Source organism: Eurytemora carolleeae, unplaced genomic scaffold, assembly GCF_000591075.1.
Source record: "Eurytemora carolleeae unplaced genomic scaffold, Eaff_2.0 scaffold381, whole genome shotgun sequence".
NCBI classification, from domain to species: domain Eukaryota; kingdom Metazoa; phylum Arthropoda; class Copepoda; order Calanoida; family Temoridae; genus Eurytemora; species Eurytemora carolleeae.
The window spans coordinates 151,892-176,799 of NW_019396271.1; the positions used below are offsets into that span (position 1 = coordinate 151,892).

The 24,908-nt window shown below is 31.0% G+C and overlaps 1 protein-coding gene across 2 annotated transcripts in view; it reads left to right on the forward strand.

Moving 5' to 3' along the window:
- The first annotated feature begins 14,484 nt into the window (after nt 1-14,484).
- The window catches only part of LOC111699855 (glutamate receptor ionotropic, NMDA 2B), a 99,902-nt gene continuing 89,478 nt past the window's right edge, over nt 14,485-24,908 (forward strand). For both annotated transcript variants that reach the window (XM_023470609.1, XM_023470610.1), the window contains exons 1-7: nt 14,485-14,541; nt 14,880-14,996; nt 17,394-17,450; nt 19,351-19,424; nt 21,601-21,670; nt 22,259-22,311; nt 24,653-24,705. In XM_023470609.1, coding sequence (XP_023326377.1) covers nt 14,486-14,541; nt 14,880-14,996; nt 17,394-17,450; nt 19,351-19,424; nt 21,601-21,670; nt 22,259-22,311; nt 24,653-24,705 — 480 coding nt within the window. In that variant the 5' untranslated portion in view covers nt 14,485. The remainder of the gene's footprint in view (nt 14,542-14,879; nt 14,997-17,393; nt 17,451-19,350; nt 19,425-21,600; nt 21,671-22,258; nt 22,312-24,652; nt 24,706-24,908) is intronic.

The following is a 24,908-nucleotide window of genomic DNA, read 5'->3' on the forward strand; positions in this document are numbered from 1 at the left end:
ACGGAATATAAAGTTAGGAATGAGGATACAGAATATAAATTAAGGAATGAGGATACAGGATTATAAATTTAGATATGAGGTTATAGGATAACCAATAAGGAATGATGATAGGGGATATAAAGTAAGGAATGAGGATACAGGATACAAATTAAGGAGTGAGGGTACAGGATAAAAAGTAAGGCATGAGAATACAGAATATAAATTCAGGAATGAGGATACGGGATATAAAGTAAGAAATGAGGTTATAGGATAAATATAAGGAATGAGGATAGGGGATATAAACTAAGGAATGAGGATTGGGGATATAAAGTTAGAAATGAGGAAACGGGATACAAAGAAAGGAATGAGTATACAGAATATAAAGTCAAGAATGAGGATACGGGATATAAATTCAAGAATGAGGATACGGGATATAAAGTCAAGAATGAGGATATGGGATATAAAGTAAGGAATGAGGATACGGGAAATAAAGTAAGAAATGAGGATACGGGATATAAAGTAAGGAATGAGGATACGGGATATAAAGTAAGGAATGAGGATACGGGATATGAAGTAAGGAATGAGGATACGGGATATAAAGTAAGGAATGAGGATACGGGATGTAAAGTAAGGAATGAGGTTACGGGATATAAAGTAAGGAATGAGGATACGGGATATAAAGTAAGGAATGAGGTTACGGGATATAAAGTCAGGAATGAGGATACGGGACTCTAGAGATGGAAACCTCTCAGGATGTAAATTGAGTTGATCTCCAGTAGCGGAGCATCTTCTGCTATACACAGACCTACAGGGTATACGGAGTAAATATATGTTTATATATACAGAAGTATACAAACCTGCATGGTATAGCAAAGTAAAATCAGGATTATTTATGAATCCATCATTGATCAAACTTCAGTGTACATATTTTTCCGACTTTGTACCCTTTTTAAACTATGAAGTATTACCATATAGTATAACCATCATAAAACTGAAAAAGAAAAATCTATAAAAAAATATTTAATAAAAAAAGTAATGTAATGCGCCTAAAGGTGTGTTGGATAATGTTGTATTTTTAAGTAAAACAATTGTAAGGAATCTTAAAAGTGTTGGCTAAAAAAACCAACAATGAAATTATGTTACAAGAATATTTTGATTTTGGACTTACATAAATACCTAATATCTGTTCAAACAAATCATTCCTCATTAATTGATTTAATATAAACGCTTTTTAGTGTATTGATGTATTTGCCTCCGTGTTATGATTTAATTAAGGTTTCAGAAGAGGAAGATTTTTTTAAGATCTCTAGAATCCAAGAATTATACACAAAAACCTAGGAAATTTAATTAATTCAAATTTGCATTGGAGAGGGAACTAAATTAATGTAGTAAGAACGAACAGTAAAATTCGTTTATATCAATATCTTTCTTCTTTTTTATTATATTTAATATATGTTCTTTTAAAAAAAATTTAAACTATTGCGAAGAAATAGCTGGTTTTACTTTTTATATTATCTCGATATCACTTTTTAACAAAGCTATAACAATTAACACTTCAAAATTCAAACTGCCATAACTCATAACTTCCTCTGACCTAATTAATTAATTGGTGTTTATTGATCCTAATGTTGTAACGAAGAATTCGAAAATGTCGAAAATAAAATTAAATCAAATGATAGCCCAGGTCCTTTAAAGAGTTTGTTGGAGGGAAGTTTGCACGTGTAGAAAAAAACAGATTGTTTTCAAGAACTCCTTTATTATTATTATTTTTCCTCTGAATCAATGTATGGAACATGTTAAAACAAAAATAAGGATATGTGTTTTGCCGGAAATAGAAATAATACAGATTGTTGCATATTATTTCTAAAATAGGGCATTTTATTTTTTTCTTAGACTGTCTGAGAGGGACTGTCAAAAAAGTTAAAATAACCCTCCATTTTAAAAGTTATGTGACTGATTAAAATGGTTCCATTGAAATTCTTGTCTAAGTAAAAGTGAGTCAAATACGACGGATAGATACCGTAGGATTTTTGTTTTGAAGGGATAATTGCATTTTGGCAAGTTTCTTCTTTGTCTCTGTTGTATAGTTCAATGATTGTGAGTTATCTTTAGAAAGAACATATATCGAAAATAACAGTTTTAATAAAGAAAAATTTTCCCACCATTTTTGCTTTGTTTGAAATTTAAAGATTACCATACTAAATAACCCTGTATAAGAGACATAAATGGACTTCTGTACTAGTCTTCAAGAAGATTGTGAATATACATGGATATTGAACTTAAGAGTTTATGCAATAGGATAAACAACGTGGAAAAAATATTTTGAATGTTGAGGGAATTCATATTTTTTTTGAGATCTAGATATTTATTATCTCCGTATCGAGATTATTTAAATTGTACAAAATAGTTTACATGGATTAAATAAGACAGTTTTACATCAAACTCGTTTACATATATTTTGTAAGAATTATATAGGAGTTAATTTACGGATACTTTTTAAATTAAAATTTGGTATCAATGCTACTTAGATTATTCAAAACATGCGAATTGAGAAATGTACCAATGAAGTGGTGGAACATTAAATGCATAAAATAGGTTGTTGTTGGCGAGAAAGGTTTATGTGAAATGAATAAAAATATTCTGCAACTGTCTCGTTTACATATAATTTGAGCAAGTTATGTAGAATCAGTTTGCGTCTACATTTTACATTTTTAAGGAAAAGTTGATATCGAGGCTACATGCACTATGTAAAAACATACAGATTGAGAGCTCTACCAACGAAGTACATTGATGGTTCTTCGTTGGTGTGGCTGCATATTATTTTAACTATGTAGTCTTAAAGTTATATAACCGACGTAAGGTAAGAAGCTATGTAATTAAGAAACATTTTAGCGCGGAACATTGATGGTTCCTTGCTGCATATTATTTTAGAAGCTTTATAACCGACGTAAAGGTAAGAAACTATGTAATTAAGAAACATACTAACGCGGAACATTGATGGTGCCTTGCTAATACAAAATAACTTGTTGCAGAAACATTAATTTTCATTTCTTTCGTGTTCCTCTTATCGTTTAGGCTGCATGAACACGGTAGAGGGAAAAACATATACCAGAGGACTAGACTCACGCGGAACATTGATGGACGATTAAGAGAGATTATGGTTTAATCTCTTCATATTCCTCATATCTTTTAGATTCTAGAGTGAATTTTAGATTCTAGAGGGAATTCATATTAACTAAGTTTAAAAGTTGAATGATCCGAACCAGTCCAATGTTGCTGGTCCAGTCTTAACAGTACCGGCCCGTCTAGTGTACCCAGCATGTTGTTGATCCAACGCATTTTTTGCAACAGAATAAGTATATTGACATAATAATAACTAAACATCTTTTATGATTATTATTATATAAAACTTTATTCTATAGTAATTCTTTGAAATATTGTTTATCCTATAAGTGCATGAAATTACATTAAAGATGAAAACAATATAAATCATATGTATATCCATATACCTTTATTATTTTTCTCTAAATACAGGGTTAACCACAAACATGAGACTTCAGAGAAGACTGTACTTATGACCGTTTTTTGTCATAGTTCCTTACTATTTTTCTTTGCAAAATCATTTATTTCACCATTACGATACCATATTTCACCATTACGATTCCATATTTCACCATTACGATACCATATTTCAGGTATGAATCCAAATTTGATACACTATACACGATAGTCCGCAAATTATGAGACTTTGAAGACGACCTGAAACTCTTAAAATATAACGATAAGTTTGTTAATTTTGTTTTTGTCATACCTAACTACCAGGAATTTAAGATATAAGACTAAATTATTTCCGTACAGTCGTCTTTTCAGTCTCATCCTTCTGAATAAGCTTGTAGTTTTGATTATAAAAGGATGACATAAAGAATTTTGGAACAAAAAAAGTGTACTTTAGGTATCTGTCAATATTTTCCTGCGTTTTAAGTGTAGACTTAGATCGAATAAGTGAGTTTAGGGCTGGGCACGTTCCAACTTTTTCTATGGGTTTCGTTAACGGTTAAAATATAAAAAATAAAAATTTCCGCCAGCCGTTAATTTTAAAGGTAAAAACGGAACGACATTTTCCGTTTTTAATTTTAATTACCGTTAGTTAACGATCTCAATTTTATTATCGGCTTTAAGGGAAAATGTTCAACAATCATTTTCGACTCTAACGGCGCGAAAAATTAAAAAATAGAAATAATTTTTTTAATCATGCAATTTTAATCAGATAATAACGAAATTTACCTTTTTTAGTTCTTTAATTAACTTTTTTAACCGTTATTTTTTTGTTCAAAGACGATTATCCTTTTTAACGATTCAAAAATTTACGGTTTTTGCCGCTCGTTAACGGACTCTTCCGATAATTTTCGAAAACCTCCATTTCGTTCACGAAACTTTGTCTAGTTACAAGTACAATTAGTTGCCAAGTCACAAGATAAAATTGTGTGATAGAGACAACAGTTTTAGATCTAAAAAGGGTATTCAAATTTAAGAAGATGCTCATCCCTAACCCAACTGCAATGATTTTACATTCTGCAGAATTATTTCTCAGAATAAACTGTTTTCCAAGCCATTACACATTCACATTAACTTTACAGCGTAGTTTTCATACACCTTAGGGTAGCTTCCGATTCTATTGTATTCTGAAGTCTATAATTATTTAATACTTTTTATTATGTTTCATGTGTTGCGCTTTTTATAAACTCATAATTCTTTATTATGTCTCATATGTAACATTCATGTGTTGTACTTCATGTAGTATGTGTTATGTATTACATTTTATGTCCTACGTTTCATAAGTGTATATATGTCACGTTTTATGTGTCTATATACTTCATATTGCCAGCATGTGAACTAGACAGCATGAGAAGATCAAATTTATGCAACATTACTGCTACTACTACATGAACTTGCAGCATTAGTATAAGATGATCAAGTTTATCCGGAAACATATTAGAAGTTCAAAACATTACTGATACTACTACATGAACTTGCAGCATTAGTATAAGATGATCAAGTTTATCCGGAAACATATTAGAAGTTCAAAACATTACCGATACTACTACATGAACTTGCAGCATTAGTATAAGATTATCAAGTTTATCCGGAAACATATTAGAAGTTCAAAACATTACTGATACTACTACATGAACTTGCAGCATTAGTATAAGATTATCAAGTTTATCCGGAAACATATTAGAAGTTCAAAACATTTCTGTAGTTCTCAATAGCTCTTTAGTAAGAGGAGTTATGATGAAAAACATTAAAGATTTTAATCTTCAAAAGCAATTTAATTTAGTTTGTCGTGAATTGCAAGTGCAGTTTTTATGCAGAATAATTCTTTATATTTGAATCTGATCTGCTCTCATCCTATATGCTTTATAACGCATGGTCTAAGCTGTAGTGTATTCTGTATATATCTAGTTGTACACTGTATTATATTGTTGCACACAGTATTATCAGGGAGCGGAAACGTCATGTGTGTGTCTGTGACACAAGAGTGTGTGTAAAGTTTACCGAACCGAAGGTGTGTACTTTAGGTATATAGAGTACATACGAATCTCGGTATTTGTACAGTCTAAGAGAGTACATTTGTTTATTGTTAATTGTTTACTTAAAAATAAGTTATAATTTTATTAAAGTTTACAATAAACTTTATTCCTATTCCCTGAGTATTATAGTTAATATATATTGTTGTACACTGTATTATAGTGTACATATATTGTTGTACACTGTATTATAGTGTATATATATTATTGTACACTGTATTATAGTGAATACATATTGTTGTTCACTGTACATAAAGTCTATATATATTGTTGCACACTGTATTAAAGTTCACTTGCTGTTGAAAAAAAATGTTCAAAAAAATTAAAATTAAAAAAAATATTTTGAATTTTTTTAGCCTATGACACCACATGGCTACCCAATACCCATTCGATTGTCATCAAAAAATGTCAGCCTAATCTGTCCAGCCGTTTGACCGGATATCGGTGACATATATACAAATGTCTTGTTTTATTATATAGACTAGCGTTTTTAGAAAAAAAAATTTTTTTTAAAACGATTTTTTGGCTGAAACACCCCCCCCCCCAACACACCTGAGTGTCCACACAAAATTTTAGCCCATTCGGTCCAACTGTCTGGCCGGCTATAGGGAAAATTCATTTATATGAATGTCTTGTTTTATTATATAGAAGTTACATTGTTGTACACTGTATTATAGTGGATATATTGCAAAGATGTCTGTTACTTTATTACTGTACTTTGTTGTTGACACAAACACCACTCTTTTGCAATTTATAAAATTGATTAGAAACAACAGTTTCACTAGGGGTAGTTACTTTTACTAGGGGTATTTACTGTGGATATTTACTAGAGGTATTTAATACAGGTATTTACTAGGGGTATTTACTTCAGGTATTTACTAGGGGTATTTACTACAGGTATTTACAAGGGGTATTTACTAGAGGCATTTACTAGGAGTATTTATTAGGCCTAGCAAATACCCCAAGTAAATAACCCCTAACAAATACCCCTAGTAAATACCTCTAGTAAATACTCCATAGCAAATACCCCTATTAAATACCCCCTAGTAAATACCTTAAGTAAATACCCCTAGTAAATAACTCTAGAAAATGCTCCATAGCAAATACCCCTAGAAAACACCCCTAGTAAATACCTCTAGTAAATACTCCATAGCAAATACCCTTAGTAGATACTCCATAGCAAATACCCCTAGTAAATACCCCTAGTAAATACCCTAAGTTAATACCCCTAGTAAATACCTCTAGTAAATACTCCATAGCAAATACCCCTAGTAAATACCTCAAGTAAATACTCCATAGTAAATACCCCTAGTAAATACCTCTAGTAAATACCCCTCTATAATACTCCAAATGTAAATACCTCTAGTAAATACTCCATAGCAAATACCCCTAGTAAATACCTCTAGTAAATACTCTATAGCAAATACCCCTGGTAAACAACTCTAGTAAATACTCCATAGCAAATACCTCAAGTAAATAACCCTAGTAAATACCCCTGTAAATACCCCTGGTAAATACCTCTAGTAAATACTCCATAGTAAATGCCTTTAGTAAATACCACGTAGTAAATAATCCATAGTAAATACTCCATAGCAAATAACCCTAGTAAATACCACGTAGTAAATACTCAATAGTAAATACCCCTAGAAAATACCCCTAGTAAATACCCCTAGGGGTATATAATATATACCCCTAGTCTATGAAATGCCCTGTCTATGAAATGTCTTGTCTATGAAATGTCCTGTCTATGAAATGCCCTGTCTATGAAATGTCTTGTCTATGAAATGTCCTGTCTATGAAATGTCCTGTCTATGAAATGTCCTATCTATGAAATGTCCAGTTTATGAAATGTTCTGTCTATGAAATGTCCTGTCTATGAAATGTCATGTCTATTAAATGCCTGTCTATGAAATGTCTTGTCTATGAAATGTCATGTCTATGAAATGTCCTGTCTATGAAATGTCTTGTCTATGAAATGTCATGTCTATGAAATGTCCTGTCTATGAAATGTCTGGTCAATGTTCTGTCTATGAAATGTCCTCTCTATAAATTTCTTGTGGTAAAAAGTTGTAAAAGGTTGTATTAAGACTATTAGAAATAAACCAGATGTTCAGAATTATACTTCCTTCCCAACCTTCTTCATTTCATCTTATACCAACCATCTAAATGTAAAAAGTGAAAATAAATATAAAAAAGAGATTTATTAGTTTACGTTGAGCAAGTTATAAAATCCTTATGTTGCATACAAATGAGAAATTGCATCAATTCCCAGCAACTTCTACAGTGTACACTGAACAAGTTTGATTTGAAAATTGAACCTTTTTACATAAATTACATATTTTACATGCAAAGCATATTTTTATTCCTCCCTTTAAAAGTTTAAAATTTCCAAAACATTTTATCAGATTTTATTTGACCAAACCCCGTCTATCCATTTTGGGTTGGATTGGCGAAATGAAAATAATGAAATATTTAGAATATAAAACAAAAAATCATTAGATTGTTCAAAGAATGATTAGGTTTTTGGAATGTTTTAATATATAAAAATAATGATTATATGTATATATTAGAGTTTCCACCGGAATTCCGGGATGCAGTATGCGTGCGGAAATTATCCGGATTTTTTTCCATTTCCATTATGGAAAAGGTTCCGGAAATCCAGAATTCCAAAGCAATATCCGAAACGATTTTTTCCCGTTACCCGGAAATTTCCGGAACGTTGTTCTGGAATTAATGAACGTTCTGGAATTCCGGAATATCGTTTCATAAAGTTTACGGAAAAATCGTCCCGGAATTTTCCGGAACAATGTACAAGAATTACAATACGGCCTCTTAAACTTAAGTATAGACAAAACCAGTAAGTAAAACTACCAACGTTTAGTTAACCGGAAAATTTTGCGGGTTACAAAATGGAAACTGGAAATTTTACGGTTTACGTTACGTAAACTGGAAATTTCCAGGTAAAGAAATGGAAACCGTAAAAAATTCCGGTTTCCTTTTGATCCGGAATTATCCCGGAATTCCATTTTACGCAACAAATTTCCGGATCATTCCATTTCCAAAATGGAAATTTTGTTCCGGAATAATGGAAACCCTAGAATATATATGTGTGATATATTTTAAGTTCAATTTGTCAATTAGAAGTTTAAACTAAATTAAGCTATAATTAACCCTTTTTATCAAATGATGGCCAAATGAGTTTTCGAATGCTGAAACAATCTTTTTTTACTTCTCCAGCTCTGAGGTAGGTAATTATAAACTATGTTTACCTAACCTCTGTAACTAGCTTCTTTATCTATATATAAAGTTGTAATCTCTGTTTGTTTGTTTGGACGTCCGATCATAACTCAGAAACCCCTGCGCCGATTTGCCTCAAATTTTGATTGGGGAACTTGGGAGACACACGGGTATGTTCATTGTTTGGTTTTGAGATTCTAAATTGTGTGGGTCGACTTTTATAGCGAAAATTCAGTTTCCCGGTAGCAACCTTGGCAGCGCTGTCTTAAATTTTGATTGGAGAACTTGGGATATCCAACGGGAATGTTCAGAGCTTGATTTTGAGATTCTATGTTGAATATGAAAAATAGGGAAGAATAGCTAAATCTTGTGATTTAATACCATTCGTAGGTTAACGGCGGGAGTAACTAGGGTACCCTCACGGGCAGCTTAGTACATTACTTTTACTAAAGGGTCAGGGGTGCGTGCCCTTGGCAACGCTGGGTTCTCAAGCTAGTTATTGATAAACTGAAACTTTATGATTTCGGAGTTAATCAATTTCAAAACAGTGTTTAAACTACATGTGCTTACGAGTAGAGAGAACGCCTTTAAATCATTTGAATTAAATTAATCCAATTTATTCCAAATTTATCCTCCATGATTTCGGCTTTCGGAACTGATAATGTTTGGGTATTTTCATTTGTTACCTTGCACTTTCTTTGCTAACTGCATAGTTTCTTTTTATCTTCTAATGTTCTTTTGGGAATTACCATTATTTATCTTTGACTTTCAAATCAGTAATTTCCTGTTTCCTTCTGTTTTCCACATTATTTATCCTGTTTCCTCCTGTTCCCTATGTTTCCTCATTTTCCCTGCTTTCTTTCTCCTGTTTCCTTCTTGGTATGATATTGCCGTCAGAATTGAGAAAATTCCAACCTTAAAAGGCTTGATCAAAAAAATATAGCCAAAGCTCAAGTAATACAAATGTCTTGGCTATTTGGCATTTTCTTGGTTTATTAGCTTTAAATAAGGTTGGAAAAGTAGAGAAAATTTAGCTTTCTACCGCAAAAAGATTTTAAGTTCTTGAAAAAAATACCATATTTGGTGGTGTACCCCCCCCCCCCATCACCGGGATAAAATTGTGTTTTTCTGTTCAATTTCTCTAGGTAAGTTTATGTACATATTTCCTCTGTTATATATCTTCGACTTTATCTTCTGTTTTATGAGGATCTTCACTCTTTATACTCTTAACTCTCTAGAGGAACTCAGCTCAGAGAATGCTTCTGTTTATATAAACAGCTGAATATCTTTATTTTGTATGTCTGTCACGAATTTTTGCGTCCTTCAAAGTGGGTCCTTCATTAGTGTGTCATAACTATAGTTTTTCATTGATAATTTATATGTGCGTCCACAATGCTGCAACTATTTTAGTAGGTAACCGTCAAGAAATTTCCCAAAGATGTACACTTTACAGTAACTAGCCCGGCACGTATCCCATCATAGCGTTTCCCAATTTTTCCCAAATCTGTATTTAGATTTGGCTTGTCTGTCTGTCTGTCTGTCTGTATGTGTGTCTTTCTGCCTGTCTGCCAGTCTGTACCGATCAGGCCCACATTTTTTGTGGTAACTCATATGACCCCCGGGAAGGTTTACTGACGGTCAAAATTGCACAAAGCACAAACTCGGATTTTGTATTCCCTATATCTTTTCAACCTTATGGTGTAAACCTTTGATATATCATACTTTGGCGATTTTATGTGAGAGAAATCATAATCTGAAATATCTAAAGACTATGATATTGGGTTGCAAAGATATTGAGATTAGAAAATCAGAGTTTGTTGCAAAGACTCAATTTTTTTAAACAGAAAAATTTAACTTTACAATTGTGTAGATAAATTATGACTTGAAAATTAATGAACTAGATATGCCCATTAAGCTATAAGCCCATTAAGCTACAGGCCACATTAAAGAAATAGTTAATTTTACCCTCTAACTGATGCAAGCCTGTATAAATATATATTTCTAAATATGTGTGCGATAATGATTTCAATGGATGTATATTGTACAATGTACAGGGTGACCCACAAAAACAGAGACTTTAAAGGGAGTGTTCGCGAAAAATGAAGGGGGGTATAGGCTTAATGCGATAAAAAACCGCTTTTGATGGACACTAATCTTACTTCTATCTGTTGCGTCTATAAGGAGAAAATTGTTAAAAACGACTAATGCCGAAGAACGTACCGTAAAAAAATCAATTTAATTTTAAACAAATCATTCAGATATTACAACTTATAGTCATCGATTATCTCTTGCCACATTTGTATATAGTTGATTTTTCATAATATGTTTTAATTGCTATGATCTGATAAAAAACATTTATTCCTGTTTCGAGGATTTTTGGTAATGAAGACGAAATTTTAATATTTTCCAGGAATGTTCGAAAACAAGTTGTAAGCTAAATATTATTTTAAAAAATAAAATCAAAACATATTATGAAAAATCAACTGTATACAAATGTGGCGAAAGATAATCGATGACTGTAGGTTGTAATATCTGAATCATTTGTTTGAAATTAAATAGATATTTTTACGGTCTCAGTTGTATGTTGCATCTTTCTGAATTTGTATGGATAGTACGTTCTTCGGTATTAGTCGTTTTTAACAATTTTCTCCTTATAGACGCAACAGATAGAAGTAAGATTAGTAGCGATCAAAAGCGCTTTTTTATCGCATTAAGCCTATACCCCCTTTCATTTTCGCGAACACTTCTTTTAATGACAACCAGAAACTCAAGTACTATATAAACATTTTAACTTCAGAATCTGTCAATTTAATTTTTTTAAATCTTTCAATGATACGTATACTTAAGTTTGTAAAAGAATAGAAAAAATTTAGCAGTTAAGGTTGTCTCTAAAGCCTCATCTTTTGCGGGTAATCCTGTATGGAACATTTCCTTAGAAGAGTCATAATTAGGTGTAGCCTTAATTAACGCACTTGTTATATTGTATTTGCTATAATATTATAATAAAATTACATCACTATTCCTTTCATCAAATATATCTGATAAATAAAGGTCAGGATGTGATTTTAGATGGCTCTCAGGTGCAGATATAGGATGTTTACAACCCTTGATGAATAGCAGAAATAAAAGAAAAGATTAATAGGTTATTTTTCAGGTTAATAGGTTATTTTTCAGGTTAATAGGCTATTTTTCAGGATAATAGGTTATTTTTACAGGTTAATAGGTTATTTTTCAGGTTAGTAGGTTATTTTTCAAGTTAATAGGTTATTTTTCAGGATAATAGGTTATTTTTACAGGTTAATAGGTTATTTTTCAGGTTAGTAGGTTATTTTTCAAGTTAATAGGTCATTTTTTACAGGTTAATAGGTTATTTTTCAGGTTAGTAGGTATTTTTCAGGTTAATAGGTTATTTTTTACAGATTGATAGGTTATTTTTCAGGTTAGAAGGTTATTTTTCATGTTAATAGGTTATTTTTTACAGGTTAATAGGTTATTTTTCATGGTAATTAGGCTATTTTTCATGGTAATTAGGTTTTTTTTTCATGGTAATTAGGTTATTTTTTACAGGTAATTAGGTTCTTTTCATGGTAATTAGGTTATTTTTCTTAATACTAATACTCTTTTCTCTGGATATCGCATTTTATAATTGACAGGGTTTGCCAAAAACCAGGTGCAATACAGGCTATTTTTCAAGTTAATAAGTTATTTTTCATTGTAATTAGGTTATTTTTCTTAATACTAATACTCTTTTTTTCTGGATATCGCATTTTATGATTGACAGGGTTTGCCAAAAACCAGGTGCAATCCAGGTTATTTTTCAAGTTAATAGGTTATTTTTCATGGTAATTAGGTTATTTTTCATGGTAATTAGGTTATTTTTCTTAATACTAAGACTCTTTTCTCTGGATATCGCAGTCTATGATTGACAGGGTTTGTAAAAAACCTGGTACAATACAGGTTATTTTTCAGGTTAATAGGTTATTTTATACTTAAGTACAGCACACATACAGATTTAGAATGAATCCATCTTATATAGGTGAATATTATACAGAAATACATTTTTTCTATGTTTATCCTTTGGGATAAATAAAGAAAACCAAAGCTATTTTTCATCATTTATTTCAGAACCTGTATTAAGGATTAGAATAAGAATAAACATATTCTTATTCAATATATACACATGCTTACAAAAGACATCTGAAAAAAACTGCCAAAAATTTGAAGTTTGAGACTGTCTGTTTGTGTCAAATAAACGTCAAAATGGCGAAACCAATCGGGTCTAAATTATGTGTGGCATCTTGGGGTTTCAAGCAAAATGGAAAAATCGTTTTGCCGAAAGTCCCTTTAAGTATTTAAAAATAGAATGATTTTCCCCAAGTCAGTTCCATAACAAAAGTAATTTACCAAAAATGTATCTGAAAAACTTAAGAACTATGCTGAAGGCATATTGAAGATGCAAGGCACATTCTAATACTTTAAAGCGAAACTTTTCTGCTTAAATCTTTTTAAATGCATTTTGGATTTAAAATTTATATATTCTGAAATAAATATATTCCGATCTAGTTTATCGGTTGGAATTATCGATTCTATTAAAATATATCGAACTTTATTTAACTTTATCGAATTTTATTTCAATTTTACATTTTCTACAAAAAAAGGGGGCCTTTGCTTGCAAAAGAGAGTTGATTACACTTAAATGAAACTTGGTTTCAATTGAGGTTTAAATGCAATTGTAGTTTGTTGATTGAAATTAAGTTTTAATTGTAAGTAAGTTTTGATATTAAGTAAGTTTTGATCAAGTTTTGATTGTAAGTAAGTTATATTGTGAGTATGTTTTGATTGTAAGTAAGTTTTGATTGTAAGTAAGTTTTGATTGTCTTGTAAGTAAGTTTTGATTGTAAGTGAGTTTTGGTTGTGAGTATGTTTTGATTGTAAGTAAGTTTTGATTGTAAGTAAGTTTTGATTGTGAGTATGTTTTAATTGTAAAGAAGTTTTGATTAAAGTAAGTTTTGATTGTAAGTAACTTTTTATTGTAGGTAAGTTTTGATGGTAAGTCAATTTTAATTGTTAATAAGTTTTAATCTAAAGTAAGTTTTGATTGTAAGTAAGTTATGATTGTAAGTAAGTTTTGATTGTAAGTAAGTTTTGAATGTAAGTAAGTTTTGATTGTAAGTAGGTTTTCATTGTGAGTAAGTCTTAATGGTAATTAAGTTTTAATTTTAAGTAAATTTTCATAGTAAGTAAGTTTGGCTTTACCTAAGTTTTGATAATAAGTAAGTTTTGATTTTAAGTAAGTTTTGATTGTAAGTAAGCTTTGATTTTAAGTCAGCTTTGATTGTAAGTAAGTCTTAATTGGAAGTAAGTTTTGATTGTAAGTAAGTTTTGATTGAAAGTTAGATTTGATTGAAAGCTAGTTTTGATTGTAAATAAGTTTTGATTGTAAGTAAGTTTTGAATGTAAGTAAGTTTTAAGTACATAAGGTTTGATTAAAATGGTTTCATTACAAATTACAACAAGTTTGATCGCAATAGAAGTTTGATTGCAACTGCGGTTTGATTGGAATTGAGATTGTATGGGTACCGTTGTGAATTGAGATTGTATGGGGACCGTTGTGAATTGAGATTGTATGGGTACCGTAGTATCTAATGTTTGTTTTTTTAATGACTTTCTTTTCAGAAATTATGATTTTTAGTTTATTTAGTCTGATTCTCCTTCCTGTTAGTGGACTTGACATTAGGAAAGCAAACAATAGAAATAATAATAAAGCAATGATTATAAAAATGCTTCTAAAATAAAAAAAAACTGTACAGTGTACTGTTATTAAGCTCTAAGATACATTTGATAAAATTACTGTTTTTAAAATGTCTTAAAAACTGTTTTTCTTTGAAATCCGTTCCCAAAGACATTTTTCAAAAGCAATTTCCCAACTGCACTGTATTGCAAGAATGCGAAAACAGCTATTTTTTAATACGATTTGAAAAATGTTACACAAATTTTTAAGAAATCACGCATCTTTTTTTGTAATTCAAATTCAGTTTCGCATAATACTAATAATGTTGTTCTGTTCTGCTGTAGTTCTAATGATAATTTTGGACGTGGAAAAGGGCGGAATACAATCGGAAATATTAACAAACCGACATTAAACCTTGGTCTTATTCTTCCACAGTCAGTCTTCAAAGAGAAGCAATACAGGTAGATAATATATCTTATTATATATGAATCTAATACAGGTAGATAATATATCTTATTATATATGAATCTAATACAGGTAGATAATATATCGTATTATATATGAATCTAATACAGGTAGATAATATATCTTACTATATATGAATCTAATACAGGTAGATAATATATCTTATTATATATGAATCTAATACAGGTAGATAATATATCTTATTATTTATGAATCTAATACAGGTAGATAATATATCTTATTATTTATGAATCTAATACAGGTAGATAATATATCTTATTATATATGAATCTAATACAGGTAGATAATATATCTTACTATTTATGAATCTAATACAGGTAGATAATTTATCTTATTATATATGAATCTAATACAGGTAGATAATATATGTTATTATATATGAATCTAATACAGGTAGATAATATATGTTATTATTTATGAATCTAATTTAAAACCCATAAAAGTCTGAAAACAAAACGACTCCTCGTAGACTCAAGTTACGATTTTAACAAGTCAAATGAACATTAAAAAGTAATTGTGCAGTGCACAAAGACCCATTTTACTTAAAGGACTGTAAGCAACGTAATTTTGAGTGAAAATCCATGCAAAGATGACAATGCGAGATTAACAATGATGCCTCTGAAACCTTAATCTAATCAAAAATGTGATAGATACCGTCGTTGTTCAAACACAAAAAGTGTTTAAATCTGATAATTTCTCCATTCTTTCTGATATTCAAGAAATGGGCAAGTAAATCGAGCATTGTCATCTTCATGCATAGAGGGTCACTTAAAAATACGTTTTTTAAGAAATAATTTTATATTTTTCCAGCTACAGGTTGTCCTACGAAACATGACAATAGCAAGATGACTGAATGTAGTTTTTGATCTTTTAAATAATTTACGGCATTTATTCCAGAACAAAATTTTTATAGTAAAATTCTAGAGTTAAAAGTCCCAAAATACCTTTAGTCTTGGCATTTCCAAAATTAACTTGATCTGCCTTTATTGTAGTCTCAATATTACCGGAGATACAGGGTGTCCCACGAAACATGACAGTTGGTGAATAGTTTAGAATGTCTTTTTCCATTATTTGTTCAGTTGTTTGATACCTAAGATCAATAAAAATATTATAAGGGAGTCATGTTATATTAAAATTGATTTCAAAGTAAAATATAATTAAGCAAAAGATTTGTTTAACTATAAATAACTATTTATTAAATGTCATGTTTCGTGGGACACCCTGTATCATTAATTTTCTTCAGATTTCGACAGTTTTGGTTTTATTTAATAAAATTGAAATCTGATCAAAATTCTCAATAACTCCGGTAATATTCACAGCACAAAAAAAACCAGACCACATTTTGGAAATTCCAGTAGTCGGAGAATTTTATGGTTATTGTCTTCAAGAATTATTCAAGTAAAAGAAGGTTGACGACTGAATGTCTTAAATAAATCCTATGATCAAAGACGGCTTTCTAATTGTCTTGCTATACTATCATGTTTCGTTGGACAACCTGTAGCTTTGTATGTCTAAGCTTTAGTTACTTGCATATTTTGAACTTTACCTAAGTGCCCCCCTTGACCTGTAAAGGGGGGGGGAGTGGTCCCCTCTTAGAAATCAGAGCTATCACACTTTTAAAATCTGAAACTGAAGAGTAAAAAACATAAAAAAAATAGTTTGCTGTTTTTACTGCTAGTTTTGTTTAAAGGAGAGATAAAGTAGTAATTGTAAGGTAATTGGACTGTACCTTTAAAGAATCCGAGAAGCCAAATGTTTTGAATTTACAGTTCAAATTCCTAGGGGTGAGGGGGCAAAAAAAATTGCCCCCACCCCCCTTAGATTTATTTCTGTGTCCTTCATTGAGCGGGAAGGAAGTTTAACAATAAATCTTGTAGATTTGGCCAATATATGTATATATATATTTTTTAGAAAAGAAGTTGAAAGTTAAGAGTTTAAGTATTTAAGTTGATTATCTAGTTCATTAGCTTTAAGTACTTTTTATAGTCGATTAAAGTAGCATCTTTAGTAGTTGAGTAACTTAGTGGTTTAGTAGTTTAGTAGGTTAGTAGGTTAGTAGGTTAGTAGGTTAGTAGGTTAGTAGTTTAGTAGTTTAGTAGTTTAGTAATTTAGTAGTTTAGTAGTTTAGTAGTTTGGCAGTTTAGTAGTTTAGTGGTTTAGTAGTTTAGTAGTTTAGTTGTAATTTAGTATTCTGATAGTTTACAAGTTTAGTAATTTAGTTTGTTTAGTAGTTATAAGTAGTTTATTTTATCTTCATTAGTTAAGTTTATATAGTTTAGTGATTTAGTAGTTTATTTTATATTTGGAGTAAAGTAAATAGTTTAGAAGTTTAGTATAGTTCAGTAGTTTAGTGCACTAACTTTAATTTTCAGGGCTGCAGTAATCGAAGCGGTTGACCTGGTCAAGAATAAAAGACGACCTGCATTCAGGTAAAACTACTGTGTTTCCTGTTTTTCTAATACTAAATCCGCCAAGATATTTCATGTCGAATCTTTCTTACGAAACATTGTATAAAAATAAAATCTATTTATTTTTATTTGTGTTAAGTAGTAATTTATGTTTTTTTTATGATGACCAATCATAACTCCCCATTGACCGATTGGCTCAAGAATTATTATAAGGGGTTTTGTATAAAAAGTCTGCAAGCCTATTGAACATATATCAAAGGATCATTTTAACCTGGTTTCATCCGATACTATTTAATAACTCAGAGCCACAAATTAAAAAAGGATAGTTTTTGGGCTCAGGGCGAGGTTAAGGGGAGGGGGAGGAAGGATAGGAAGGAGGAGGAAAGTAGGGAAGTGGGAGAGGGGGGACTTATATTTGTGTTCTCTTAGTAAATTGGTGATACATTTCATGTTCTAGATTTCTTAATGATTACCATCTAGATGATAGCCAAATAAATTTCATGTTCTGGGTTTCTTGATGATTATACCACCTAGATAATAGACAAATACATTTCATGTTCTAGGTTTCTTGATGATTACCACTTAGATGATAGACAAATACATTTCATGTTCTAGGTTTCTTGATGATTACCTACCACCTAGATAATAGACAAATACATTTCATGTTTCTGGTTTCTTAATGATTACCACTTAGATGATAGACAAATACATTTCATGTTCTAGGTTTCTTGATGATTACCACTTAGATGATAGACAAATACATTTCATGTTGTAGGTTTCTTGATGATTATCACCTAGAAGATAGACAGATACATTTCATGTTGTAGGTTTCTTGATGATTACCACCTAGAAGATAGACAAATACATTTCATGTTCTAGGTTTCTTGATGATTACCACCTAGATGATAGGCAAATACATTTCATGTTCTAGGTTTCTTGATGATTACCACTGAGATGATAGACAAATACGTTTCATGTTCTAGGTTTCTTGATGATTACCACCTAGATGATAGACAAATACATTTCATGTTGTAGGTTTTTTGATGATTATCACCTAGAAGATAGACAGATACATTTCATGTTGTAGGTTTCTTAATGATTACCACCTAGAAGATAGACAAATACATTACATGTTGTAGGTTTCTTGATGATTATCAACTAGAGGATAGACAGATACATTTCCTGTTGTAGGTTTCTTAATGATTACCACCTAGATGATAGACAAATACATTTCATGTTCTAGGTTTCTTAATGATTACCACCTAGATGATAAACAAATACATTTCATGTTCTCGGTTTCTTAATGATTACCACCTAGATGATAGACAGATACATTTCATGTTTCAGTTTTCTTGATGATTACTACCTAGATGATAGACAGATACATTTCATGTTCTAGGTTTCTTGATGATTACCACCTAGATGATAGACAGATACATTTCATGTTTTAGGTTTCTTAATGATTACCACTTTGATGATAAACAAATACATTTCATGTTCTAGGTTTCTTGATGATTACCACCTAGATGATAAACAAATACATTTCATGTTTTAGGTTTCTTAATGATTACCACTTAGATGATAAACAAATACATTTCATGTTCTAGTTTTCTTAATGATTACCACCTAGATGATAAACAAATACATTTCATGTTCTCGGTTTCTTAATGATTACCACCTAGATGATAGACAGATACATTTCATGTTCTAGGTTTCTTAATGATTATACCACCTAGATGATAAAAAAATACATTTCATGTTCTAGGTTTCTTGATGATTACCACCTAGATGATAAACAAATACATTTCATGTTCTAGGTTTCTTAATGATTACCACCTAGATGATAGACAGATACATTTCATGTTTTAGGTTTCTTGATGATTACCACCTAGATGATAAACAGATACATTTCATGTTCTAGGTTTCTTAATGATTACCACCTAGATGATAGACAAATACATTTCTCAATGATGAGTGTTAACCCAAGTCCAACAGGTAATTTAAAAAACAAGATTACTGAGCTCGAAATGAATGTGCATGAATATTAAGAGGGACTGTAACCATAATGTCAAGCTAACCACAATTTAAAAGCTTGGTCTGATAATGTCAGTATTGGATATCCATTTTAATAATTAAAAAAACTGATTGCTTTCAATTGTGGTTTCTCTTCAAAGTGATTTGCGCATTTTGACTGAAGAAAAACAGATAAGAATTATCAGAATTTATCTCTTTTTAACCTTTAAAGCCAACAATATCTTCCCGTTCTTAATCCGATAAAGGTTTTGAGGGATACCATAATTCAAGGAACTATATACAGGAACCCCCAACTTAGATATACGAATATTATGTACTGTACACTGTGGGAGGAATGTAAACAATACCATTGTCCCCACAGAAGTTTAAGGGGACTGAAGCTCTGATGTGATATTACAGTCCAACAAAAGACAAGTTAAAAAATCAAGTTAGAGCGAATACTTATAATTTTTGTCTTTATGGTCAATATGGAAAATACAATAACAATATATTCTTATTTCAACCCTTGGGCCCTTTTCCTTAAAAGTGATGCATTGCCCCTGAATTCTTTGTTTTGATCTCCACACACTCCAGTACACAGATTTGACGCATGAGCTATGTCGATTCCTGGTTTATATATTTCTTACCCTTATCAATCTTTTATTGGAGGATAATTTGAAATTACGCTTACAGTCCCCTTAAAGATGAAAAGTACATGAATATTTCTAGAACTATTGGAGGGTATAAATAGTTCTAAGATCAAACATCTTCAATTGAAGTGAGTTCTAAGCAATATTTCTGTTCACCTTATTCTATTAAAGCACTTCATGTAAGACTAGCTGAAGGGCCCGGCGATGCCCATGGAATAAAAAAAATGAAAAAAATGTCGAAAAAAATGTCGATTTTTTAAGCCTATAACACTCCCACGGCCACCCATAAGTGTCCATAAAAAAACATTCAGCCCAATCAGTCCAGCATATATACACGAATGTCTTGTTTTATTATATAGATTAAATGATTTGGGTTTTCGCAAAGGAATCTATTCATATAAAGTAGTAATCTGTGCATTGGTGTTTGTTTGTTTGTTTAGATATCCGATCATACTCATGAAAAAACTTAGTCTCCAGGCAAAGACGGGTTCCCAAGTTGACAATAATAGGGAAGAATTAGTTCCAAGCAAAGCTGGGTTTTCTGGATGGATTCATAAATAGATAGATAGATAGATAGAAAGATAGATAGATAGATAGATAATTCAATTAAAATTTAATAAGTTGATGGAGTCTTTGTAGTAAGTCAGATTGATGGAACTAAGTAAGCAATGAATATAAAAGGAATATAAAAAACATAAAAAGAAAGAATTTAGTTGGAAAAGGAGGACATTGTACATGTCAGACCTGTAAAGAGCACTTGTTTATCGTTTTTTTCGTGAGAGCTTGCAGCAGCAGTGGTTCGCAAAGATAGTATTGGTATTTACTCAGCCTTTTCAGTGGGTAGAGGGGGGGGGGGGATTATAAATTTAAAAGATCTGTCTCACTTCTAAAACGTACTATTGTTGCCATAAAATTTAGTTTTCTAAAAAGTTGTGGGATTTATTCAAATTAAAGATATTTATACATAATTTATAAGTTCGTATTTATATAATATATTTATGTAATATTCATATTACTGCTGAGTGTTGTACTTGTTACATTTTTTTGTATTGCTCAATTCAGGTGGAAGCCCTATTTCTACTATATTTCTTAAACCCTGCTTTATGGGTATGGGAATACAATGTGATAATTTAATTGTTGAAATGGATCAGAGACGTAATTTAATGTGACCCTTATTTACAGAGAGGCACGTCCGATTAACAATAAACAATATTTTCAGAATTAAAAGCTAAGAAAAGTTGTTCCTCAGATACAGGTTTAAATGGTACCATTGTGAATCGTACATTCGGATGCCTCTTCTTTGTAATAGTTACCTCAACTTATGCTTATCTAATCCTTTAATAATTGTCTTATAAATGTTTAGAAAAGGCTACCTCACGTAAAACTTACACACCTTACATCCGTAAAAAGTAATGTAACATCCTGTCTCATGTTTGAATCGGAATATATTCAGACATACTTTTATCTACCATTCAAAATCTGTCAAAAATAACAAAATCTTATTTCAGTGATATTGGAGAACTTGTGTGAAACCTTTCTTGAGAATAATGTGACTGCCATCATCTATATGACCAACAGGTTGGATTTACATTATTGCGTTTCATGTGACCAGTTTTTCTACGTTCACAAAAAATTTCTGTTTGGTGCAATTTATAAAAACGTCGACATTTGTTCAGGGCAAAATTTGACCTTTCATAAACCTTTCCTCTGGTTATGTCAGTTGTCACAAAAAAATCGTTTTTCGTCGTTTTCACGTTTATTGGATAAAGACAAGCGAAACAGAAAAGCTAAATAAGATATAATATATGATAGAAAGATTGCAGCAAAATAAACGTAAAAGAAATTGTTTTGAAAATATCTAATCAATTCAATTAATTCAGCAATTAAAATCAAAATTACAATTTTGAAACCAGTCTTGGTTCATAGCATAACTAATGTGCAAATTTTCAAAAAAATACGCAACAAAAATTAGATTATTGAAGATCGGAGGTGGAAATTAATGAATAGCTAGAAGTAGTTGAACGAGGTAATGATGGTTAAACTACTTCTCAAGTGTAGTAGGCAGTATATTTCTATATCTTCTATATCTTTTATAGTCCATCTATTAACTAATTTCGACCTAAAGTTGACCAAAGCAAAAACAAAAACATTTTCATTTCTTTTTAGTGAAATGTTCGGTCGTTCTACCGCTGCCAGTCAATATTTTTTGCAGTTAGCAGGTGAATTTTTCATACATGTACAGAAATTAGTCATAAAGTATGAATTTTTCATACATATACAGAAATTAGTCATAAAGTATGGATTTTTGATACCTATACAGAAAATAGTTTTAAAGGGATTGTCGATGAAAATTTAGAGTGACCCTCCATTTGATGAGGGTCACTCTAAATCCGATTTTCAACGACCTTTATTTAACCTTTGGCTGATGAATGATGATGCAAATAAAAAGCTGATTTAGTGCCATGCATCCACGAGTATACACGTAACCTCAAGTTTTTCAGTACTTAGTTTTCACCTATAAGAATGAGGATATAAACGGACAAAAGTATAAAGGTTACTTTATAAATCGGACCAGACACTCACAAATATACGTCTACAGACACTTTAATAATGGCTCTCTTTCCCTTTCTAAAAGTTCACTTTGATGGAGTGAGTGCCAAATCTTTTTGAAAATGTTTTCCAAAAAACTGTAAACGACCAATCTTACAATCAGCCATCTGAAGTTGTTGTTGGTGTATTAAACGAAATATATTTTGGCAAAAATGACGTTGTTTAAATAAGTTAGAGTGAAACTAGGGTTGGAGAGTTCAATCATCAAGTTGGTCAAGCAAAGATTTAGTTTGGTATTTGAAAATAGTTGGCATTCAGACAGTATATGTCTAAATTTTAAGAAAGTCGAAAAATTGACAGTTTTATATTTTATTTTTTTTATTTTGAAGAAAAAACATGGAATATTTTTACAGTCCTCTTCTAAAATTTAACAAAAACCGACCCAAGCCTCCATTTTAGAATCGGAATAGATCTGTGTTAGATTTGAATAATAAGTAAGTTTTGAATTCCCTCAATCCATCACTTTCTGATCCATGTACTTAGAGCTCTCTCTCAAATACAGGGTGTCCCACAAAACATGAAAATTGTTTAGACACGAAATTGAACACACCTATCTTAACATTTAACTGAATTTTATTTGGGGAAACAAAGGAACTCAACTTTTTTAAACAAACCTAAATCTCAATTACTTTTCAACCAAATCTATTATAAACCTTTAAAATTGCAAACTGGAATTTTGTTACATCAAATAGTTCAAGTTTAAAATATCAAATGATGCACCATAGGGTTGCAAAGAAACTCATTATCTTTATGATCAGTTCTAAGCAGTTTTAATTACGGTATATGATTGAATCATTAGATGCATATTCAATATAATGTTTTGTAGGACACACTCACATTGCATTCCAGTTCATTTCATGTACCGGCCCGAATTTCAACTAACCAGGGCAAGCAGTACAGTACAAATACAGACTATATAAGGCAAACGGGACGGTACGCCAAATGAATGATCCCGTTCTGGTGAAATTCATGTGCACTACCTTATAATTTAAAATATTTTAGGGTGAAAGTGTGCGTAAGGTTTGGGGAAGGGGTGGTAATTTAAAATATTTTAGGGTGAAAGTGTGCGTAAGGTTTGGGGAAGGGGTGGTAATTTAAAATATTTTAGGGTGAAAGTGTGCGTAAGGTTAATTTAAAATATTTTAGGGTGAAAGTGTGCGTAAGGTTTGGGGAAGGGGTGGTAATTTAAAATATTTTAGGGTGAAAGTGTGCGTAAGGTTTGAGGAAGGGGTGGTAATTTAAAAAAGATTTGTTTGTAAATAAAAGTGATTTCATTGACAAAGGATTGTAAAAGCATCAGTTTAAAACTATTTGAGTCAGCTGTTGGGTTTTAGTATTAGTTTTTTTTTGTCCTGTAATTTGATAAATTCATCGCAGTTGTAGGTCTGTAAATAGCTTTGCATTGAAGGAAGTGTTCGCGAAAAAATAAGCGCTTTTGATTGCTACTAATCTTACTTCTATCTGTTGTTAAAAACGACTCATATCGAAGAACACGTCCATACAAATGCAGAAAGTTGCAACAAATTTTATTTTTTATGATCTGTGAGTTACTTTTAAAAACATTTATTCCTGTTTCGCGGATTTTATAACGAAGACGACATTTTCATATTTTCCAGGAATGTTTGAAATATTATTAAAAAAAAATTTAAAAAGTATTAACAATATACGAATGCGTCGAAAAATAATCGATGACTATTGTTTGTAATATCTGAATGATTTGTTTGGAATTAAATTGATAATATTACGATCCGGGTTGAATTTTGCAACTTTCCGAATTTGTATGGACGCTACGCTCTTTGGAAAAAGTCGTTTTTAACAATTTTCTCCTTATAGACGCAACAAATAGAAGTAAGATTAGTAGTGATCATTTTTCGCGAACACTCCCTTTAACTTATATGATCTTTGATACTTGCTACGAAGATTTCTCTAAATAATTAAAACTTGATAAAGGATATCTCGGAATTCCAGTGATAGCTTGGAACGCTGATAATTCAGGACTTCAGGTATTCAAATCTTTATATTCATCTACATTTATATTCTGATATTGCTATTATTATTTTTAGAATTAAAGGGATTGTAAACATAATAAACATAATTTCTAGTGATCCTGCATGCACAACGGTACCCGGAAAGTTAAACTATAAGAAATAAGAAAGTCACTTTATTAGAGAACTCACGAATTAAAGTAAATAGTTTAAAGAAACTA